The sequence below is a fragment of the Vidua chalybeata genome, chromosome 1 (assembly GCF_026979565.1).
Source record: "Vidua chalybeata isolate OUT-0048 chromosome 1, bVidCha1 merged haplotype, whole genome shotgun sequence".
Taxonomy (NCBI): domain Eukaryota; kingdom Metazoa; phylum Chordata; class Aves; order Passeriformes; family Viduidae; genus Vidua; species Vidua chalybeata.
The window spans coordinates 102,335,037-102,353,960 of NC_071530.1; the positions used below are offsets into that span (position 1 = coordinate 102,335,037).

Consider the following 18,924-nt stretch of genomic DNA (forward strand, 5'->3'; position numbering starts at 1 on the left):
TGGCTCAGATTGGGTTAATATCCCTGAAAGTGCCCAGATGCTGCTTCTTCCTGCTTGTGATACTAAATCAAATGCAGCTGCCTCTTAAGCAGCCACCTCTGCAGCAGGATGTTGTAAAAGTGTCTTTTATAGCCCAGGCTTCAGAACAGGGCATCAAGCTACACCCATCTCCAAGTACAAAACTACACACTAGAGTGTAAGAACCTGCTGGTTTAAGCTGTTCTGCAGCTCTTCTGGCATAGCAGCTGGCACTTCAGCAGTTCTCCATTTAGGAAAAAAGCTCATAAAACACTCTCTAGGAAAATAATTGCACATGGCCCCTTGTTTCTGAACTTCTTTAATCTTTCTATGAGATAGAGCAACCGTAATTAAATGCAATATTCTGGATGTCAAACTGAAATTCATGGCTTTGATAAATATTAGGCGATTAAGCTATTTATAAAATATATAATTTGAAAATCTGGCATTTAATTTTACATAACTATTATTTCTACCGTGCAAGGGCTGCTCTCCACTTGGTTCAGCCTGCTAGAAAAGAAAATTAATACGGACGTTCATCTGAAAGTTTAAAACTCTTAAAAAATTCAAACGAACAGAGACAAAGTCTCCTTGGGAAGAAAGCAGTGTAAAAATACTCTTACAAGTGAAGTGACTTCATTATCCCCTTTGAAAATGACTTGCTTGCTTTGTGAACAACTCCCACTGCAAATCCTGGAAATCTTACTGACTCTTCTGAGAAAAAGAACATTTTCTATTTAATGGTGCAGTTAAAAAAGCTCATACCAGAAGGTCCACCATGTTAGGCTTATTATTCCTCAGTGTCTTCACAGCATGGAATACGTCAACGGCCCTCTGATGTCGAAGCATTTCACAAACAATACTGATTGCACAAAATGTCCCACTGCGGCCACCTCCATTCCTGCAGTGAAAGTGATAAAACGGCTCCGTTACAATGGACTCTGTGTCACAAGTTTGTACAGCAACAGGGATGGCTCCAGAAGGCATGAGTTCCAGCAGGGAGAAACCACAGAACATTCCTGCCCCAAAGGCTGCCCAATTCTAGGCAAAACATGATTTCTAATTGGAATTGGCATGCTGAAAGAACTCAAAGCTATGATTCAGAAGTCAGCAGGCTGAAAGCCTGAAGGGAATTGAATGGCTGAGTTTTGCACCACCCTTCAGTGAACACTGGAGACAGCACAAAGAGGATGCTAAAATAAGGATAAAGTACTTTTAGTTTCAGTTCAACACTGCTTTGCATTGTAAACACACATGGCTGTAATGAGCATCAGGCCTGGAAATGCCACACAGAAAGCGAATCTTTGAGTTCTTTTATTCCAGATTCTGGTGCTTTCCTCCTGGACACAAAGGCATTTTGGAGGAACTGCAAAAGCACCAGCGGTCTCATTTGGGGGAGTCCTGGTGGCTGCACTTGGTATGGCACTGGGTGGTGCTGCCATGTCCCCCTGGCTGATTATCTCAGCTCCTGGCAGTAGGAAGAGGGGCTGGCTGCTTGACAAGGACTGTTTCTAAAGGCAGATGTATTCCTCCTCCACCCACAGTTATCAGAGGATGAGAACCCGAAGCGAATTCTTAACAAAGTAGCCAGGCACAAATGTTCATATACGCGATCAAATACAGTATTTAATAATACTTTATCCCTGATTATTTTTAATCTTCAAGAGAATCTCTTTCTTTCTGGAAACCCCATTATTTCTACACTTATTCTAATCAGAATCTTTAGGCTGTGCTTCACTGGAAATAATAAACCTTAATAATTACCAGAGTGCAGACTAGTTAGGTAGCAGGTCTTTCAAACAAGCTTTGCAAATGGTTGATTTTCAAAGGAAGATACAACGTCGCACATCTGTCACATCCAGGCACTATGAAAAGAATGCTCTCTGCTGCCAAAACAGTGCCTATACTGTGGGACTGTTTGAGAATTTTAATTAAAATAAAGTCATTTAAAAGGATTATATTAGAGCTTTTTCTTTCTTTACTGCCTGGAAGTGACGCATGTGTGATGTTGTACAACTATTTAATATCATCAGCCACCTCAGAGATAACAGTAATTTGCACTTCAAAAGGGTCTTTTCAGCTAAAGATCTCAAAACATTAATTAATCACACTGCACAATGCTCCTTTGATGAAAGTATTATTATCCCCATACTACAGATGGGGAAACTGAAGAGCAATGACTTGTTCAAGGTCAGTGATAGTGGGAATTATTAATACATTCTTAGATTTTCCTCCATCGTTCTGACACAGGATCACAACTTCTGAACATGGTTTTCCTGTTAGCAGGTCCCTTCTCTATCATGGCAACATCTTTAAACAGATGTTTAGAGGAAGACAAATACAACGTCAACCGCTGAAGACTCAGCCTCAAAACATCAGGTACTTCTGAGGGCAAAAGCACATACAAGTATTAAACTGTATCAATAGAAGGATGGTGGCAGAGTGGATGAGAGTCTGCATCAGTGGAGCACAAAGTCACAGGAGGACAAAAATATATACCATTATTAGAGAAAGGTAAGGCAATTACAGGATCATTGTAACTGGTCTATCATACCACTTTTACTCCTGTGCTTTATGCCTGGAAAATGAATCACCCCTCCAAAACTACTTATTTCTATGGTCCTTATCTGCAGAAATAAATGGTACATTGTTCTGAAGGCACATTTTTGATTTACTGTGAATAAGTATGCAACTTTCCCATTTGCAAGAGTCACTGGACATTTTTATATAAAATAGAGTTAACTCGAACCCATCATCTTTTCATAGGGCTCTAACAAAGGACAGATGGGGAGACTCATGAATCTACATTAAAATTACACAATTCCTCTTGCATTTGAAGCTTTTAAATGAGCAGTTGTATTATTTATTCAGTTACAGATTAAATAGATGCCTCTTCACCTCGCTACAAATCTTTTAAAGCCTGGCACAAATTTGGTGACAGTATTCCCTTATTCCTCTCTTCCGTTTCCAGTACTTACAAGCAATGTACGACTGTGCGTCCCTCTCCCCCGTTGTATTCCTCCTGCCACTTATCCACCTGACGGATGAGCTTCAAGAAGGAGCGTTTAGAAACTGGAGTGTCCCTGTACATGGGCCATCCCAGGAACTGGAACTGCTGCACCATCCGATAGCCATCCTGGGGCTGCAGAGATCCGGACAAAAGCAGGAAAAGTAACAGGATTTTATTGGCACGTAATTTAGGTATTTGCAGCACTAAGGGAAGTTGTTGAAGCAGATGATTGCTGACAAACTGCTAATGTAATTTCAACTGCCCTTGAGGATTTATGACTTTCAATTTCCAATGGATTTATGAGAACAAGAGTTTTAAAACAGACTGCTATACAATAGGCTAAAATATAGCAACAGTACATCTGCACAATCAAGCAAATAATTAATTAATAAGATAGGAGGAACTTGGTAGGAAAGACAGAGCTGTGACTTAACTTCAATTATATACTGTTTTCATATATAAGCTTCAGTGTTTTTAAGAACGTTTATGTGTTTCTGTCCTTTTTTTACAAGAAAGGTCAAACCCTCTCAAGATATTTTGAAGCAGGAAACATTAAAAAAACCAAATGGAATCCTGAGATGTTTGTGGCTTATAAAAAATATCTAACTACATTTTATTTTATTGTGTTCTACTGCAGCAGTCAGAACCCCTCTGGTGAAACGCTACTGAACAGTTGCTTTATGGTGATTTAAAATAAAAAAGGAGCACAGAACAAGTGATAGTGGCAGAAAACTACAGTCCTTTGAAAAGGGCATAATAAACATGCACATCAAAACTGGTTTTGTAGTCTAGAGTTTGCCACTTCTGTGCAAAGTGAGGGCATTTTAGTGCCACTCCTAAAATGAACAACACACAGAAATGTTGACATTATATTTTATTCTGTAGAGTAAGAAAGAGTTAACAGAGAGGATGTAAGATTAACACGATATGGGAGTAAACAGAAATGGATGCAGCATTAGGGTGTGCTCTCTAATTGGTTTTGTGTGCTTTATGTCACACTCTAGAATCTACTGATTTCCTGTCCCGTTTCTTTCAGCTGATGGACCCTCTTCCCAAAGCAGATCAGCCAGACCCAGTGCTTGCTGAAGGTCACAGCCTGCTGGAGACTGTGTTTTTTATATTGTCACATTTACTGCAAATGCCAGGCCTTCAAAGTATTAAAGAAGTATTTGAAGCTTTAAAATCTGCTTCCCTGTGTGGATATTAACATGTTTTTGGTGTCTTTCCCTGTCCAGTGAGCTACCAGGTCCCAGGGAAGTTCTTGATTTTTTTCTGAAGGGAGTGCTGCTTATTCCTAACTACAGTTTTTTGGTGGTTGATACGAGTCCATTGCAAAGGCTCCCTGAATGGGAACAGATACCTGGTCTGTGGTGGAATCTTTTCCCCACTTAGCTTGAAGGACATGCCTTGTTTAGTCTTCTGTCAACTTTATGGGAGCATAAAAGCTGGATACAAGAACAATCTGCTTGCCCTTCTGAAGTGGTTACATATGTTATGAAGTGTGGTTAGTGGGAGAGGATCTTCACTAAGAGGCTGGGATTGCTATTGAAAAACATAACTAGTATTGGCGCACAGCTTTCTTCACATAACACAGGATACAAATATACAAGATGGCTAATTTCAGACTATTGAAAACAGCACTGATTTCAGCATTTTTTGGATATCATAAAATCTGAATAGTGCATTTATTTCATTTGCATTTAACAGATTTGAGATATGTATTAAATTTTTTTTTATTTATATTATACATAGAAGCCTTTTTTCCTCTCCATGACTGTGCTGTGACTCAGTATTGCGCCATTGCTTTCAAATAAATATGCTGAAAAATGAAGATGGTTCTATGTGAGTTTAGCTTTCATTTCTATGATTTGAGTAGACTCAACTCATCTACTGAGACAAAATTGTTTTGCAAATAAGATCCTTACTCTGGCTGCATTATAAATTCTGAATATCCGGCTGATGATGTCTTCTTCTAAGTCAGCCGATACAAACTCCACCTGAATAGGACCGTGCCGGTGGACTCCATTTTCTGGCCAGTACTGAGGACAGAGCTATAGGAGACCATGGACAAAAAAGAACACAGTTAATCACCTTAAATTTCATGTTGCTTCAACATACTTTTCTGTATTTTAATCTGTCACACATGTACTACTGGAATTCTTGCACAGTATCTTTATAAAATACACGATGCACCAAGTTCGGTTTTGAGCACTCTGCTTTCATAATGCTTTTTCATGTACCTAACATGCTGTTCCTTGCTGCTGTACTTTCAGTGTCTGGTGTTTGGAGTAAAACACTTCTGACACTCAATGTTAGTTCTACAATATATTATGACAAGACAGGGAGAGGCTGACAAATATTGCTGTATCTTGGAGGCAGTGGAGGCTAAAGACCAAAGGCCTGGGACCTCCAACTGCCCTGAATAGTTGCTAATAATTCAAACTGCATGTGATTTATACTAGGAAAGGTACATAAATTCTCAAAACTCAGGATTTAACTTTCACACGTTTCACCCGTGACCAATGATATTGGCTAATATTAGCATTGCTTTAAACTTTCAATAATTGCTTACTTTCATCTTATTAGCAACACCTGAAAATATTAATTATGCTTTCTTCAGTTCTCAGAAAAAATTACTTCTAGGTATCTAAAGATCACAAAGTAAAATTACTATTATCTTGCATGGTTTTAGTGTCTAATAATATGACAATGGCTTAATCCAGGAACCAATTACCATCTGTGTTAATACTTTAAAGATTGAATCAACACTTTGCAAGAAGGTTTTTGAAGCTAGAATCTGCCTGTCCATTTTTTTTTCCATGAAAATCCTAATGATTTTTTTTTTTTTTTGCCAGGGATATTTAGAGCAGTTTGAGCATGTAGCTTTTGTAAGCATCCACCAAAATTAAATATGAACTCATTAAATTTTGTTTGCTTGCAGAAGCATTGATGTCATATTTGGAACTTTTTATTTCAATCCAGTAAAACAGCTGTGGTCTTCATTCTGCTGCATTACTGTTGGTGATCCAGAGCTGAGCTGACAAATCACATTTACTCCAGATGTTGCTTTGCATTTCTTACAATACTTAGTCCTCAACAAAGCTGTTTAGAGATGACTTCATTTTAGGAAAACATGATAATTTACTACACCAATTAAAAAAGAAAACAGGGTCTGATTTACAGGAGATCACTTTAACAAGTTAAACCCAGAAATTTTAAGCAGGAAAATATATTTTCGTTTTTTTTAACCCTCCCTATGATGTGGTCTGCTGAGACAATTGCTTTCCAAATATTGTCTAAATCTTACACAGTTTTTTATTATGAAATATGCTGGTGTACAGGATAGCAAAATGCAATGCATACAACTGTTGCAAATGCCAGTGCTCAGATCATTTAACATGTGCACAGTTTAGTACACATCTTTCAAATACACAGGAATACAGTTCTAACAGATCTCTGAAAAATGCTTAAATGATAATAAGCAGAGCTGTTTGCTGGGGCTGTTTTAGGAAGCTATGATTTTCAAGTTCTAAAGAAACCAAAAGCATTTAAGTCTGCACATTTTGTATGCAAGTGATGCTAGCAACTCTCTTCAAGTCAGAGTCACTGTGAAGGGTTGAATTTCATTTCCCAACAGAGCACAACAATCCACATAAATGGTAATATCTAAACAGAACTGTAAACACTTCATATATACATAAATAATAATCATAACAGTAATTATTAATAAATCTGAATGTAATGTGTGTTTTTAATAAGCTTTGCCCTCTCTCCACTTCTGTTTGCTCTGAGGGTTTTGAGATTTATTCCTAATGAAAAGATTGTTACTTGCATTAAGAGGTAAAAGGTTTAACATACTGCACAGGCAGGTGCATTAACTGCATATCCCAATAGTTTTTAAATCCTGTGAGGCTAATACATGCTTGGAATAGCCATGCCCTATTGCAAATTCAAAACACAGCCAACAAATTAAAAAACACTCTGTTCAGCAGTCCCTAACAGTCTGTCTCCCTTGAGTCTTTCCTTATTCACTCAGAAAATAATCTTAGATTCATGAATAAAAGTTTTGTCTTTCATTTCTATTTTTCCTCCCTGTAGACAGTGCAGGGCTTAGAATCAGAAATTCAGTCTTTAAAACAGTGTGTGGAATTCCTACATGTTTCTTTGAAAGACCAAAAGGAAGATCAGTATCTTTAAAAAAAAAAATTCTACATGTTAAAAAGAAGAGGAAACATTTTTTAAGTATATGCAATACCAAACAAAGGTAAAAAGATTCTTGATCATTAAATGACCTGCAGTCTGCTCTAAAAAATTACAATTGCTCTTAACCAATAATTAACAAATATTTACATATTAAGAATCCAGATTACCACCACATTATTCCAGCAGAGGGCTGGTGCAGTTTGTTGGAACTAAGGAAATTATATCTTTGTAAGAACTTGGAATTGTGCAGTTGTGAGCCAGGCTCTGGGACACTTAGTGATTAATCCTAGTGATTAAATTGCCAACCAGTAGGTTTAGTTTTCCAATTTTCTGAACAACACGTACAGCATGTGCAACTCTTTTGTAAGGTAATTACATTCCCCTACACGTTTTGTTGCCCTCTTTTCTGCTCCAAAGGACACTTAGTTTCCAATCTTTAGCTCCTCTCTCCTAGTTTACTTCCTATCTCCTTGCTAATGACATCATTTTGTGCAACACACAGCACAGATTTTCACACTGGGAACACCAAGGTGACTGACCTGTTTCAGGCAGGCTAAGGAATAGCTGTTGGCTTCCGTTTATGATTTTGGCCACTAGAGCATTTTTCAGACTTGAGTCAGAATTCTACAACCGTAATTTTTGGGTTTTAGCAGCCCTTTCCGAAACATGTTCTCTTACAATAACTTACAGGTGCATGCACTTAGGTGTGTGTGCACTAACAGTTTGGAGGAAAAGCTGCTGATTTATTCCTCTTCCCCTATGAGTATCTGCAAGCTACAAATCAGTGTTTTAGTGTGTAAGTATTTAATGTTGTTTTTACAAAACTAATTACATCCTAAAGCTGTTCTGAAATGCTGAGGCACCAGCACTCATCTTTTAAATTAAGCATTTTTCTGGACTTACTTGTGCAGGATCCACATCATTCAACATAACTACTGAAGTGCAGTGATAATCTAGGACCAGCCTCCAGAAATCTTTGACGGTATTTGGTAAGGGATGCTGTGTAACTATAAAAGCTGATGGTTGCTTGTAGCTCTGCAAAGAAGTAACAAGATGATGAGAAGAATGGCAAGAGAGAAAAAATCCATTTAGCAGAATGTCAGTCATAGCCCCAAAACTTCAGGACTGAAAGCATTATTTCTATTTTCTGTATAATTAATATATTGTTTTCAGCTCTTTCCTGAGATCTTATATGCTTCGAAGTTAATAAACTGTATTTGGGCAGGATATAACTTCTGCAAACGTTATATTTCTAAAATGTATTTCATGCCACAGGCATAAAATAAAATCATCAGAGACTTTTGCTTCCAATGTAACTCCTACAAGATTTTGAGCAACGGGTTTGTTTTGAACTGTTAATGGACAGATTAATCTCAGCTGTTTGCATTTAGCTCTAAATTTGAATGATGCCTGTGAAACGAAATATCTAGTTGTTCTTCAGAAATATTGTTGAAATTCTGGTCTATCTGACAGCAGCGAAGATACCCAGGGGATAAATTTCAGTGCTCTTTGTTTCTTTTAGTACCAGAGTATGTCATTGACTGAGCTGTTTGCTGGAACTTTTCCATTGTGGATCTCAAACCAGCATTTTCACTTACATCCTTCTGAGTGTTGAAAGCTACCATGGCCATACTGGGGCAGTTGTTGGGAGAGGGTGCCACTGCCTTCATTAAGGAGGGCGGAGAAGTCTCTACATGCCTTGAACTGAACCATTTGCAGATCCAGTCAGATCAGCTACTGCAGGCAAATGGTTGCATTCCTGGGGCTGTCCTGTGCAGGGCCAGGATTTAGACTTTGACTAGGCAGGTGCCAAGAGGATGGTGCCAGACTCTTTTTGGTGGTGCCCAGAGAAAGGACAAGGAGCAATGGCCATAAGATAAACCACAAGAAGTTCCAACCTCAAGGTGAGGAGGAATTTCTCTATACTGAGAGCGGCAGAGCACTGTAACAGGGTGCCTAGGGAGGTAATGGAGTCTCCCTCTCTGGAGACATTCAACATCCACCTGGACACGTTCCCGTGTCACCTGCTTAGGGTGACCCTGCTTGGGGGTCAGACCACATGATCTCCAGAGGTCTCTTCCAACCCTAGCAATTATGGGATTTGGTGATCCTTGTGGTCCCTTCCAACTCAGGATATTCTATGACTCTATGATTGTTCTTTTCACAGACAGTCACTGAAGAAACCACAGAAAATGATTCCACTGTGTTTTGGGTACTGATGCAGACATGCAAAATTTTGGTTCTTTGTTTCAGCACATGGCAACCAGCAGGTAATGATGCTGCTCCTACATTAGGCAGATGCTTTCTATCCTACAGGTACTGCCTTGCTGGAAGGGTCATGCAGATGAAAGATGTCCAAAGGGGTCTCCATTAATCACTCAATTAGAAGCCTCAGCAGTTTTTATGGGAAAACTATTCTCAAACTCATTCTGATACTGAGTAACAAAAACTATGCTTGCTACCCCTTTTTCTTGAAGTGAGCTCTAAAACGCTTAAATGAGGTGATTCAACAACACCTCAACGGATCCAAGTGGAGAGAGGGAAACAATCTTGCTTGCTGGAGATTGAGTGTTCAGAGAGATGGACAAATGTTTGCTCTTGTCCATCAGTGCAGGGATGCTGCAGAAGCATGCTTCAGATGGAAAGCAACCCATATCACCTCCTCCCTTGGAGCCTTTTGCCCAGACACAGGTCTGTATGTAGCCCATCATTTCAATAGTGAAGAAGGGAAGCATCTTCAAATAGAAGCATCTTATTAAGGCCCTGCTCTTTCTGAGCATTAGTTAATTCACAGAACAAAACAGGACTGAAGTCTCCAGGAAAGAAGACAATGTAATGGCACAGTCACAGACCGCAGATTAAGGCAGCTCTGTTCTAATATGAAATGTCATTGACCTACCGTGAGAAGCTAGACAAGTCAATTACACTTCTGTTCTCAGTTTCTCTATATAGATAAACACAAAGACAAATTTTCCTACATTTTCACAGGAGTGTTTTGAACTTCAGCTTATTTTAGGAAAAGGCTTTGAGAACTTGGAAGGAAAGAAATGAAAAAACTGCAATAAACTGTTATTACTCTAGCTTCACTTTTTAAAAAGGCCATTTACAATGTGTTCCTTCCTTACTAACCTCTGTTTTCTTGTTGTTTATGTGTTTGACAAACGTAATGACTATAGCTGTAAATTGTCAAAAATAGGCTATAAATATCTACAGACTGTAAAGGCAGTTTAAGTGTCTTTTTACTGTTACTCCATTACAAGGATTACAATTGCCATAGATGCATTTGGGAAAAAACTCCACACACACATGAAGAGGAACCATTCATTCAAACAGAAATAAACAGGAAGGTCTAAAGTAATGGCTTGTGTACTATCTTGTGTTGACAGACAATTTTTTTTTTGTTAATTACCATTTAAATTATAAACAGAGGGAACTGAAATATTGCTGCAAACCTTATTATTCTATTTAACTGCCTGTATCTCTTAATAGGTAACTCTTGTTTTCCTAGGCCAGATGGTTAAAAATTCAAGCACTAGGGAGAAATCCAGACACATTTAATTTATCAGAACTCCCTGAATTGCTCTCTGAGCATGGCTTTGGAACCTTGGCTGTGACATAACATATGTGTGATCCTAAATGTACTTGGGAGTTTAAAGATTTTGTGCCATGCTTCTGGGAAACAAAACAAGCTAGAAGGTTTTCCTTCTTATGCTGACTCCATTTTCTAGCACGGCTCAGTTTGGAGGGCTGCTTATTGCCGTTTTATTATTAATGATGTGGTGGAGACTTACATCCATCAGTGCAGCATTGATGTAGTTACTGCTTTCCCCATCTATCGTGATGAGGAAAGGCAGGCATCTGTCTGGAGGCAGCACATCCATACAGCGATTCTTTTCGTGGTTTCGCGGCAAAAGAGCGATGCTGCAATCTTCAACACGCAGCGTTGGAGTCACCATATTTAAAGTCTTTCAAAGAGAGTAAACAATGCAACGGAAAAATTAACACAGCAGTGAAAGCAACACAAAATATTTAAGAATAGATCAGCTCAGCATTCAGCTTCAGCGGGAATCAATATGCAGAGAAATGAAAACACATCACAGTCAGCAGGGTTTGGAAGCAGAGAAAGCCTGGAAGCACACGAATATGAAAAATAATCTCAAAGACAGCTGCGGAATAGCCTGCCTTCTGGAGAAAGGACAGTGGAAGGACTGACATGCTTCCCTTGAGTAAGAAGAATATTTTACTACTACCCCACTGCATTATTTTATGATTCAGCATAACTCAGTAGAGATGCGTGACATGCTATTTTTCCCTTTTTTGCCGTCTTTCCCTCGTAGACCTGTTACAAAATTCATATGGCTATAAAAACTTAAGCATAAGTCTTCACTATAGCTGAACTCTACAGCTTCTAAGCCATGTAAGCCACTACTTACCCTAAATTCCTCTTTGATCTGGCTCGAGTTTGTTTGAGGATCTAGTTTATTCATTTCATAGTAAGCAGACCTAACTTGAGAAGCTGGAATAGATGTGTCCCCACAAAGACAGGCTTCCAGGATAGCATCATGGATGAATACATATTGTTCCTGGTTAAGCAATTAAAATAGATAGTTACTGACATGAACTGCATAGACCATTAGTATTTTGGTAAATAAAACATAACAACTAATATGGTTGCTACTTCACTCTTCAGTTTACCAGCACTGAAGCAAGACCAGAAGCAACAAGCACAGTTAAAAAAACTTTATCTCACTCATTCAGAAATGAATATATAAAGATTGGCTTAAACTAGCTACAAGTAGTTAGAGAAGTGCAGTAACACTCTGTAACAAAACTCATAATGTTTCTGGTTTCCTCATTTCCCTGGATGGTTCTGGAGATGCTAACATGAAAATAAGCCTCAACAAGATGTACTCCAGAATGAATCCTTCCCAGAGAGGAAACATTCCTGATTTTCCTTATTTTTTAGGAAATTGTGAACCTTCAGTGAAGCATAACTGTGTGCTTGTCTGGGCAGGGGCTCTTCAGGTTTGTGTGGAGATTATTTTCTTCATGTGACTGAGTAAACAACTTTCTGCAGGGTGACAACTACGAAGCTCTATCTTTATGGGCCAGAAGAGTCTTTTTTCTTGCAAAGCTGTATTCCAGTAAAGAAGCAATACCTCAGTCTGCACCATGTTAACTCTCCGGGATCGAAGCTCTCTCACGCAGTTGTAGATGTCTACAACGCCTTCTCGTTCTGCCATATCTAGCATGATGTCAATGACAATGAAGCATCCAGTTCTGCCAGCACCAGCACTGAAGTAGAAGAAGAGCACAGTTAATGTGCAGCAGTGTATCGGAAATGTAAAAGGTGTAAGGGTTCATCTCACAGCTGCTTGATCAATTGGACAATTACTGAAATTGAGCTGGGCATTTGCAGGACTTCAGACTCAGCTTTTTTACTCTCATTTATATATTGTCTATATGTTTGTTATATATACTATATATGTATTCTTGTTTACAGATAATTTTTGAGTACACCTCCAGTGGCTTCAGCAGCCTGTGTGGGGGATACACAGTAAAGGAGAAGCAAAAATAGGTCTTGAGTTTAATGCAAACCACAACAGAGAGATTTCTGTTTTACCTACCTGCAGTGAACAACCAGAGGCCCAGCATTTGGTGGACTCTTGGATTTGACCTGCCGTACAAATCCCAGCAGGCCCGTGGCATGGTATGGGACACCATGGTCTGGCCAGCCCGTGAAGTGGAACTGACGTATTTCCCGAATCTCATGAGCACCTCTCTGTTGAAAAGACAAGGGTTGAAATCTTCAAAAGCCTGAGCCTTGCTGAAAAGCACCCTCTACCAACACAATCTGTACAGACTGCTGCAGAGCTTCCTCGTAGAAGGAGAGCAAGCTCAAAGGTCAGGTATTAACTGGTTTCAAAGCCTTCCAACAAAATTAAGTAAGTAAGCACTAGATTGGTCAGAAACTTTTAGCAATGAGAGAAATGCTCATCTCTACATTTAAGTACTAGGCTGCTTTACAAACTGTGGCCTTAAGATGCATGCCATGTTCACAGAACAGGTCAGCAGCAAGGCTGAACACAGAGCACAGATGACTTTTTTATTCCCACTGCCCTCCACAGGGGTTTTGCTGCTGACTTTAGGGCACTACAGCTTCAGCATAATTTTCCTTATCATTTGTCTCCTTCACTGGTCTGAAAGAAAAAGCAGAATAATAGGAAATCTTTCTGCACCTTCAATCATAGGGGTTGTGTTTGTAGCCCTCCACATGCTCACCCTTCAGGTGATTTTCCACAGTCTACAAGGACATGGATATGGTGAGACAGGTATGAATGAGAAGCTGATTGTGTAAGTAATTTCCCATGTGACTTTGGGGAGCAGTCTGGATATTAGAAGTGTGTATGGTAAGTTTTATTTTCTTACAGCTTGTATTTTCCCTTCCCCCTCTAAAAATGTAGCTGCCAGTATTTTATTCTCATTAGAAATCCACAGACTGGAGGCCATCATACACAGTTCATATGCAAACAGCAAAATTATGGCACATCTACTAACTGCTAGTAACTGCTAGTTTACAGTTTTTCTTCTTAAAGATGTTATTTCCTGTCTTGAGATGGTTTGCATATAAAAGATTTTATTCTCTTTGAATAATAAGTGATATAAGCTTCCTAAGTTACTGCTATTATGCATGAGTCTGGGATTTTCAGTGGTGGAGAAATTTTGGACATGCCAGTGCTACAGGACTAGAGAGGACTTAGTGTATGTTGAAGTCTTTGATGCTCTGACAGCTCAGGCCGGGGGTCTGTGGAGACAGGGCATCTGCTCAGAGGAATATCTCATCTCCCCTGGAAACTGACACCAAAAGGCAGGCAAGGTAGATGATTAAGAGCATATGAGGCAGTGATGTGGACTAAGGAGATCACACCCTTGAAACAGAAATTATCTTATATCCTAAAAACCAATTTTAAAGCATAATGAAATCCAGGAATAGACCAAACAATCTGCATTTTAATACAGTCTAGCAAACACATTCGAATACAATTTGGTCCCTGCTCTCTGGGGATTTTAGAGTGTGTTAGTTAACACATCTCTGCTACTGTAAGCAAGGCCTTCAACTCTGTAAATAGCTCTGCTTAGGTGAAGGTAGTGCCTCAAACACTTTTATATTGCTTGCAACAACTGCCCATGACCCCCAAAGAAACAAAGATGCCATAGAAAAAAGCAATGTCATGACTGTACAAGCTGAGGACTGAAGTGAGTATCCCATACAAATTCTTCAAGAAGTTATACAGCTGAGATTTTTAAACAATTTATGAATAACAAGCTGCCCCTCCAAAGCAATGTGCCTGGCTGCTACACATATCAGGTTATGTCCTGTACATCCTCTGCCTTAGTTGTGAAAAGGCTGTCTGTCAGGCTGACTGCATTTTTGTCTGTCATTGTTAACAGCTACTTAGGAAAGGTTTTGCATATAGGATACTTTTATAATTAGTTTTCTTAATATATCTACAAAGGAATGATTTTTATATCTAGCTTTCCTGCTGGTTTCTAAACCCAAAATAGCACACAACTGCATGAATCATAAAAGCATATACTCATCTGGGAAAGACTATACATCTGAAACAAACAGAAAATGGTGTACAGTGCTAAACCCTAGGATGTTAAAGAATTCTACAAAAACTTATGCTGCTGCTGTATGTTACTATTCATGCATGACTTACACATCTGAGTTAACTGCTGTGCTGTAAAGAAACTGCTCCAAAGGAACTGCTTATTCACACACTGCAAAGCATATCTAGGAAACAGTCTTCAAAATCAGACTGCACTGTTGGCTTCAATTTTCTCAGCATTATCCCCCTATTACTCAACATCCATTAAAAAAAAAACCCCAAAAAAACCAAATGAAGACTGAAGTAAGTGATCAATTTATCTTCAAGCAAATCAACTTCTAAATTGTACTTTATGGGCAGGTATGAGATATTCATCAACAAACAGAAAGGACAGTTAGAAGGGACTAGAGGTCTTAGAGAATTTGATTCCTCTGATTTTTTGAACATTTATGAGGTACCTGCAGGCTGCAATTAGATCCTTCTTACCCCTCCTTCTCATCTCTACCACAATGGACAAGGCCAGATCTCTTAACTCCACCCTTGCAGTTCATATGTGCTAAATCTTTAATCATTCTGGATTTCAGATGCTGTCCCCAGAACTCACACTGTACTGACACAGGAGGTTAGGCCACCTAAGGCACAGAACTCTGCAATTTTTTTCCTGTTGAATTACTGTAGTTCCTGTTAGTGAAATCTGCAAGTCCTTTGGAATGGAGGCTCCAGTGTTAAGTGTTACAATACCACCTTTCAATTAGTATTATCTGCATGTTTGGTTACGGAGCTCTCTGTCTCATCATGCACCTTGACTTTGGGACGGGGAAAAGTACCAATCTCAGTACATCAAAAATATAAATTTGAGAGAATTACGGTGAAAGAGATGTACAGACTTGATGTTCCAGTACCATTGAAGGAGTTAAACAATATGGAAAATAGAGTAAAAACAAATGTACTTCACTCAAACTACAGTGACACTGCTTTTAGAGGCTTACTGAAAAACTACCAACTATTAAAAAGCAGTGTCTAAATGAAATCTTTCCAGATGGAGATTTTTAAAAAGAAATAAAATGTTTAGTGCCTTTTATCTCTATCTGTTCTAATGCACTTATTCAAGACAGTTTGGTTATGTTCAACTGTAAAATCCTCTAGGTCTTTTCTTCAGTCCCAGTTAAGAAGTGAAAAGCTAACATCAAAGCATGAGCTTAAAATTTGCAGAATAGAATTCAACCAATGCTTCATCTACTTCAAAGTGCAGCCAACATTTCTCATCTATTTATTAAAAATACCTAAATGCAAGGAAATAACAGGCTTGAGTGAATTCAGTCTACAATATGTATAGTGGTAAACATGATACAATATTTCAATTCATTCAAACCACGTAATTCTATTATCATTACCCTCAGGTTGCTGTATTGATGCATATTTAAGTATTAGATTGAAGAATAAAACAGGAAAAAAAACCCTAATTCCTTTGTTACTCTGGTCATGTGTACAGAGACCCTGTGGGGTAGTCTTTTTGGCAGTTTCAGGTACCTGGGTGCAGGATTCTTTGATGCTAAATATTATGTTCTTCAATCCCATAAATGAATACTAATTCATCATTAGAGAGAACCAATAAATCATGGGTACTGCAACTAAATCAAAAGCAGCTTTCTAAGCTAATTAGTTGAAAATCTACTCATGGTGATGGAGCATTACTTGGTGTGCCATTAGGAATATCTAGTCTTACCAAGGAGGCCCTTTCCTTGGTGTTCTGCAACTCAAATGGGTCCTGATACATACAATTAAAACATTCCTGTTCTTCAATGAATTTTGAATGAAACTGCTGACTTGACACAAAATGCATGGTATGCTTCACTGTTGACTGACCCTGCGTGTTCTCATTTTCAGTGAGTATCTTATTTGTTATTTCTGTGTTTTCCATATATTGCAGCCGGGGAACTGCAAGTTCTACAGGCTACAAAGCATCAAACAAATGCATGGCATTACTCTAATGAACAGTAATCCAGAACACTGACTGGAACTCTCCATGTAGGGATGAATTCCATGTGAAAAGGGGAATTGCCTTGAGAAGAACAGTAATTTGTTACAACTCTGTCTCTGCAGACCAGGCGTGCCCCGGCCCAACAAAAAATCGTATTCTCTACCACAGACTTCTGAATAATGCTGCATGCAGCCTCTGGTACAGACAGAAAATGATAGTGGGGAACGTAAGATGGGAAAGCAGCACAAATTTGTTTTTCAATTGATTGCTGGGAGGGAGGCTTCGATTTCTCCTAGGCAAGGAACATCACTTTTTCTAACTCAGGCAGGGGCCAACAGTGATGAAAAGCACAGAACAGCTGCTGCATTTGAAGAAGAAAAACACAGATTACCATAAGAGGGCGGTAGTCGTTTACCCGAAAATACCTACAAACCCAGGATGTCAGTCAAAAGATTTAACTTTCCCTTGCTGAATCTGTATGTAAGTTACTTTGGCAGATACCAATGTATTTAAGAAAACTGAATTTGGAAACTTACCTTTTCTACAGCAAATGTTCGAATCACATATTCAGCCAGCAGCTCTGTTTCTATTAGGGTAACTTTAATGTCTTTATATATCTCTGTGTCATCTGGCCAGTACTTGCAGCATTTGACCTTTAAAAGATACAAAAGAAATTAAGGTTCATTTATTTTAGAAGGTTCATACAGAATCCATTTTGCATTCTGTGTAATGATTTCTGATTTAAAGTGCAATCATGCACAGAACAGTCACATTTTCTGCACCTGTAAATGTTTGAGGGACATTGCCTCTTCTCTTTTTAAAACAGCTTTCAGAGTTTCACATGAGCTTTGTGTTGTGCTTAGTGAAGTAAGGCAAATTTGTTTGGAGCACAAAGGATATTTATGCCCTGCACCGTTTTCTGTTGTGGTAACTGTTCATTTCCTGTGCTTTCCAAAGCAGAGTGTGCCCAGAAGGACAAATACCACCAGAAGTATTTTCCCCAAGCTCTACTTGTTGATTTGTCTCAAAAATACTTTTCTACCTTTTAAAATAAAAGTGTTTTGCAGACAGGAAGGAGACCTCATGGCAGTTCACAACTTCCTCCTGAGGGGAAGAGGAAGGACAGCCACTGATCTGTTCTTTGTGCTGACCAGTGAGGGACCAAGGGAATGACCTGAATCTGTGTCAGGGGAGGTTTGGGTTGTTTATCTGGAAAAGGTTCTTCTCTCAGAGCATGGCTTGGCACTGGAAGAGGCTCCCCCAGGGAAGTGGTCACAGCACCAAGCCAGACAGAGTTCAAAAAGCATTTGGACAGTGCTTTCAGGCACACAGTGTGACTCTTCAGGATGGTGCTGTGCAGGGCCAGGAGCTGGACTTTGATGATCCTTGGGGATTCCTTCTAACTTAAGATATTTATTGTATGATTCTCTATTTTTAGAAAACCACCTGTTTTCTCAGATTAACTTTCCAAAGGAACTGATGAGAGGTCAAATAGCAAAACTCAGTGCATGAAGTCAAGAGCTGAGTTTTATGCCCAGGCTTTAACTATTATAACTCCACATAGCTTAGCTACTAATTCATGGGATAACTCTAAACATTATGGGTGGGATTCATCTCACTTAGCTCAACCTAAACTGCTAGTTTTTAAAAGTGGGTGTTTTGAGGACTGTATATGATGATGTAGATAGCTGACAGACTTAAGAATTTTCTCCTCCTTCCCATTTGTGTGGACAAAGTGGTGGGCTGGGAAGCTAACACATTACTTACATCTCTCTTTTACTCTGCTTTATCATGGTAATAGCTACGCTATCACCACTGCATCTGGCCATCATCCAGTAGTGCAGTACGTGCTAGGAGTGGCATCTGTTATACATCTGCTGCATGGAACAGTTTCTCTCTTTATCTCACTAAAGGGAAAATTTAAAATTATCTTTTAATACATGTAAATCTAGTTTACCTAAATATGCACTTAAATGAGTCAGGTAAAAAAACCTGAGCGCTTTAAATATTCAACGGAAAACTGATAGAAAAAAAATTTAAACTTCATAACTGATAGGAGTATTTCTCAGACCTATTTTCATGCAAAAATATTTGGATTA

General features: G+C 38.9%; 1 protein-coding gene across 6 annotated transcripts in view; it reads right to left on the reverse strand.

Annotated features, from left to right (window-relative positions):
* PTPRM (protein tyrosine phosphatase receptor type M) overlaps positions 1–18,924 on the reverse strand; it is a 445,924-nt gene that overhangs the window by 4,366 nt on the left and 422,634 nt on the right. For all 6 annotated transcript variants that reach the window (XM_053945623.1, XM_053945606.1, XM_053945597.1 and 3 more), the window contains 9 exons: positions 17,362–17,478; positions 12,859–13,013; positions 12,391–12,526; positions 11,665–11,814; positions 11,023–11,196; positions 8,135–8,266; positions 4,954–5,079; positions 2,997–3,160; positions 784–919 (listed from right to left, as the gene is read on the reverse strand). In XM_053945623.1, the coding sequence (XP_053801598.1) occupies positions 784–919; positions 2,997–3,160; positions 4,954–5,079; positions 8,135–8,266; positions 11,023–11,196; positions 11,665–11,814; positions 12,391–12,526; positions 12,859–13,013; positions 17,362–17,478 (1,290 nt within the window). The remainder of the gene's footprint in view (positions 1–783; positions 920–2,996; positions 3,161–4,953; positions 5,080–8,134; positions 8,267–11,022; positions 11,197–11,664; positions 11,815–12,390; positions 12,527–12,858; positions 13,014–17,361; positions 17,479–18,924) is intronic.